This window comes from Tachyglossus aculeatus, chromosome 10, assembly GCF_015852505.1.
Source record: "Tachyglossus aculeatus isolate mTacAcu1 chromosome 10, mTacAcu1.pri, whole genome shotgun sequence".
Lineage (NCBI taxonomy): Eukaryota > Metazoa > Chordata > Mammalia > Monotremata > Tachyglossidae > Tachyglossus > Tachyglossus aculeatus.
This window is the reverse complement of record NC_052075.1, coordinates 17,880,955-17,886,061: the sequence shown is the minus strand read 5'-3', so window position 1 is coordinate 17,886,061 and position 5,107 is coordinate 17,880,955. Positions and strand designations below refer to the sequence as shown.

Below are 5,107 nucleotides of genomic sequence, written 5' to 3'. Positions count from 1 at the left end.
GGGGCTTACAGTCTAAGTAGGAAGGAGAACAGGGATTGAATCCCCATTTTGCCGAAGAGGGAACTGAAGTACAAAGAAGTTATGTGACTTGTGTAAGGTCACACAGCAGACAAGTGGCGGAGCCTGGATTGGAACCCAGGTCCTTTGGCTTCCAGGCCTATGCTCTTTCCACTAGACCATGCTGCTTATCTACATTCCCTGTACCTCTATCCCCTCTCCAGAAGAAAGCAGGAGGAAGAAGGGTGAGGGGAGCAGACAATGAAGACACTGGAGCCTGGAGTTGTGTCATATTTTAATGTCTAGAGAATCGACAGCCGACATATGCAGCTCCACATTGTTACCAATTGCAAACCAGTCCAGACAGGTGAAAGGAAAAAGGGTGGGAGGTGGAGTGGGAGGGGAGATGGGAGGGGAAAGTGGGGAGAGGCAGAGGGAAAGAAGGACAAGGACAAGCAAACCTGCCAATGCCCAGCATTCCCCAGCACAGTTTGCAATATCCACAGCAGTCACGGCCAAGTAACGATCCCGGCAGAGAAGCAGAGTTGAGGGTGAGAAAGTCATCCCTGATGCTGATTTCTGATCCCGGCTCCAACTGATTCCAACTCCAACTCCAGAGTCCTGTTTCTACTTCACCAAACCCCACCGGGACAGGTCAAGGCCAAGGCCTCCCCTCAAGCACGGACGTACCTCCTCCCTCCTACTCTGAGCCCCGATAGCCCTACCTCTCTTCCTTGCCCGCTCTGCAATACCAGGACCAGCATATGATTCCCCCAGAGGAACCAGGAGTTTTCTGTTCATCCCTCCTCTCAGTCTCCAAGCATCACTGTGACCTGGTGGTTTTTTCTGCCCATTTCCTCTCCCACGGACATTTCTCACTTACTTTGCTCAAGGCAGAGCCCAGACTCCCCTGCTGTTTTCCAGTTGCCTTAAGACAAACTCCAGGAGCCCCACACATTGATTTGGTCACTGGGTGATGGACCTGGGTTGTTTTTCCTCTGGGCAATGGACTCTAGGAAATGAACATTTCACTGGGGGAAATGTGCCTTATCGAAAGCACATCTCCTCCAAGAGGCCTTCCCTGACTAAGCCCTCATTTCCTTTTCTTCCACTCCTTTCCGCATTGCCCTGACTTCTTTCATTTATTCCCTGCTCCCTCCCTGGGACCTTGGCCCCACAGCACTTATGTACATAGCTGTAATACATTTATTTATATTAATGTCTCTTTCCCCCTCTAGACTGTAAGCTCACTGTGGGCAGGGAATGTGTCTGTTATATTATTAATACCGTACTCTCCCAGGCGCTTAGTACAGTGCTCTGCACACACTAAGCACTCAATAAATACCATTAATTGATTGATTAAATGAACACTGGCTGACGTACACTGGGCAGTGGACTTTTGGGCCTAAGGAAATGGACTCTAGTCAAGGACTGTTGGGTGGTTGGTGAGAGATGATGACAGTTGGATGGCCCAGATGATTCCTCTGTCCCTTACTGGTTTGATGACAGGGCCCGGGTTTGAAGCATAACCTATTACCTTCCCCACACCCTGAAATTTGCCTTAGGGCTCCAGTGAGCACAACAAGCTGTCCACAATGTGCAGATTAATGAGATCATTTCATCCCAACGAGCAGGACTTCCATCCCAGAGCTAGGATCGTGGAGCCCAAGGGTCACAGAGGTTACAGGGATTAAAACATCCAGCCAGAAACCGAGAACTGAATCCAGCTCCAGGGCATAGCTGGGTGGACTCTAGGTAGCCTCTGGACCTTTCTGACCCTCGGTTGCCCTGTCTGTAAAAGGGGCTTTCAGCAGACCCCAAGCAGGGTGCCCAGATCAAAGGAGCCGGGTGAACGTCAGGAATGTTGACTCCGATGGCCCGGTGGGCTGAAAGTCACGGAATCCAAAGTATTCCAGAATCCTCCCAGTGTCAAGCATTGACCCCGGTGCTTAGAACAGTGCTTGACAAATAGTGAGCGCTTAGCAAGTACCATAATAATAATAATAATAATATTAATGATAAGAGATTGTCTTCCTCCGTGTAACATCAGCAGGTGTGACCCATCAGCACGAGTGATGGGGGTGAGCACCGTGGGGGTGTGTCATAGTTCGGGTAAAATTTGCTTCCGGGAAAGGAGTCTGGCCTGGGGCCAAACAGGGGAAGCCCAGGGTTGCGGGATGTTTGTGGGACCCTCCGGCCCTACGTGGGGGGGTCCAGATCAGTAAATTCTCACCCTCTGGAGGAGCCCAGGGCCAGGTACACCGGAGTCACTGAAGTAGCACCCGAGCCGAGGCCGTGGGGCCTTTACTAGACCCCCCCGGGCTCGGGAGAGAGTCCAGTCAGCATGAAGGTCGGAGGGCAGAGGGGCCGAGAGGGCGCAAATATGTTGGGCATAGTCCCTGTCCCACACGAGGCTTACAGTTTAGACTACATTTACATAAATACATTATTACACTGATCGCAGCTTCTCCTAATCTAGTCTAGCGTCCGCCCCAGCCCAGTCCATTCCAGCCCCAGCCAGTCCAGCCCAGTCCAGCCTCAGCCCCAGCCCTAGAAGATCCGACACTCGTTGATGGAGAAGAGCTTCCTCCGCCTCTGCTTCTTGGCCTGGTTGACGGCCGTCCGGACGGCGCACTCGAATACCTGCTGCACCCCCCTGTTGCTCAGAGCCGAGCACTCCAGGTAGCCCTTGGCCCGGACGTCCTGGGCCAGCCGCTTGCCGTCGGCCGGGCTGATGCAGGCCGCGCGGTGGGGCCCCACCTCCCTCTGGTCGGTCTGCGTAGCCACCACGAGCACCGGGGTACAGGGCAGGGCGCTCCGGACCTCGGCGATCCACTTGTTCCTCAGGTTGAGGAACGAGCCGTGGTTGGCCACGGAGTAGCACATGAGCACCACGTCTGCCTGTTGGTAGGACAGGGGCCGGATGCTCTTGAAGGCGTCGTTGCCCGCCGTGTCCCAGAGGCCCAGGCTGATCTGGATGCCGTCCATGAAGACGTCCACCCCCGTGTTCTCATACACCGTGGGCTTGTACGTGTCGGGGAAGGTCTCGGAGGTGAAGCGGACCAGGAGCGAGGTCTTCCCCACGGCGGCGTCCCCGACCAGCACGCATTTGATGGAGCTGAGCATGGTTCCGGCCGCGCGGTTTGGTCCTGGCTCCGGGCCTTAGGGGTCCCGCCGTGGCCCCATCCGGCGAGGGTGGAGAGGCTTTATGCTCTGCTCTACTCAAGGACCGGCAGGGTGGGGGGCTTAGAGGGCTTCCGGAGCCTGCTACGTTCCGGCTTCTCCCTGAAAGACAAGTGAGGATTTAATATATCAGTCAATCGATGCCAATTTGTACTTCCCAAGCGCTTAGTACAGTGCTCTGCACATAGTAAGCGCTCAATAAATACGATTGGTGATGATGATGATTGGGACTGTTTCAGCCAATTCTGGTGTATTGTCATAATAATAATAATAATAACAGTATTTGTTAAGCACTTACTACGTGCAAAGGACTGTTCTAAGCACTGGGGAGGTTACAAGGTGATCAGGTTCTCCCACGGGGGGCTCACAGTTTTAATCCCCATTTTACAGTTGAGGTAACTGAGGCCCAGAGAAGTGAAGTGACTTACCCGAAGTCACACGGCTGACAGTTGGCGGAGTCGGAATTTGAACCCATGACCTCTGACTCCAAAGCCCGGGCTCTTTCCACTGAACCATGCTGCTTGTACTTTCCCAAGCGTTTACGACAGTGCTCTGCACAGAGAAAGCGGTCCATAAAGACCACTGATTGATTGCTTACTGTGAGCCGAGCGCTTGGGAGAGTACAATCTAATTGAGAATCAATCAATCAATCAATCAATCGTATTTATTGAGCACTTACTGTGTGCAGAGCACTGTACTAAGCGCTTGGGAAGTACAAGTTGGCAACATATAGAGACAGTCCCTACCCAACAGTGGGCTCACAGTCTAGAAGGGGGAGACAGAGAACAAAACAAAACATATTAACAAAATAAAATAAATAGAATAGATATGTACAAGTAAAATAAATAGAGTAATAAACACGTACAAACATATATACATATAAGTCTTGAGCCAGATGGATAGAGCACAGATCTGGATGTCAGAAGGAGCTGCGTTCTAATCCCAGCTCCACCACTTGTCTGCTGTGTGACCTTGGACAAGTCATTTAACTTCTCTGTGCCTCAGTTCCCTCATTTGTAACGTGGGGATTAGAACTGTGAGCCCCATGTGGTACAGGAATTGTGTCCAACCTGATTATCTTGTACCTGTCCCAGTGCCTGGTACGTAGTAAGTGCTTCACAAATACCAGCGCTTAGAACAGTGCTTTGCACATAGTAAGCGCTTAACAAATACCAACATTATTATAATTATTATTATTATTAAAAAAAGGTGGTTGGCGTCCCTAATCTCAGCAGGGTTATGGCTAAGGTGACCAGCTATTAACTGGTCTGGCCCTTGTCTGGTCCCAGTTTGATAACGGCCACTTTGATTTTTGGTTTTTAAATTTTCAGCATCGCCTCCTGCCCCGCTGCGGCTCCTGTCCCTGAGTTGGTCAGTTCAACTGCCACGCCGGAATTCAAGTGACCCGGAAAGGGAACACAAAGCCTCTGGAACACAGGCTCATTCCCTGCCCACAATGAGCTTACAGTCTAGAGGGGGAGATAGACATTAATATAAATAAATAAATTACAAATACGCTTACTGTATGCCGGGCGGGCGCCGAACTAAGCTCTGGGGTAGATACAAGATCCAGTCCCTTTCTCACATGGGGCTCGCAGTCTCAATTCCCACTTTACAGACGAGATAACCGAAGCACACAAAGTTAAGCGATTTGCCAAAAGTCACCCAGCAGACAAGCCACAACTGGAACCTAGGGCCTCTGACTCTTAGGCCTGTGCTCTTTCCACCAGGTGATGATCCTGCTTCTCCCCCTCGTCCCCCTCTCCACCCCCCAACCATCTTACCTCCTCCCCTTCCCCACAGCACCTGTATATATGTATATATGTTTGTACATATTCATTACTCTATTTATTTCTTTATTTATTTTACTTGTACATATCTATTCTATATTATTTTGTTAATATGTTTGGTTTTGTTCTCTGTCTCC

At 51.0% G+C, this 5,107-nt stretch overlaps 1 protein-coding gene across 1 annotated transcript; it reads right to left on the bottom strand.

The window, feature by feature from the left end:
* Positions 1 to 1,348: 1,348 nt before the first annotated feature.
* RHOH (ras homolog family member H) lies at positions 1,349 to 3,269 on the bottom strand. The gene has a single exon (XM_038753062.1). It carries the CDS (start codon positions 3,121 to 3,123, stop codon positions 2,548 to 2,550), a length of 576 nt encoding a protein of 191 aa, XP_038608990.1. The 5' UTR covers positions 3,124 to 3,269; the 3' UTR covers positions 1,349 to 2,547.
* Between the last annotated feature and the right edge of the window lie 1,838 nt (positions 3,270 to 5,107).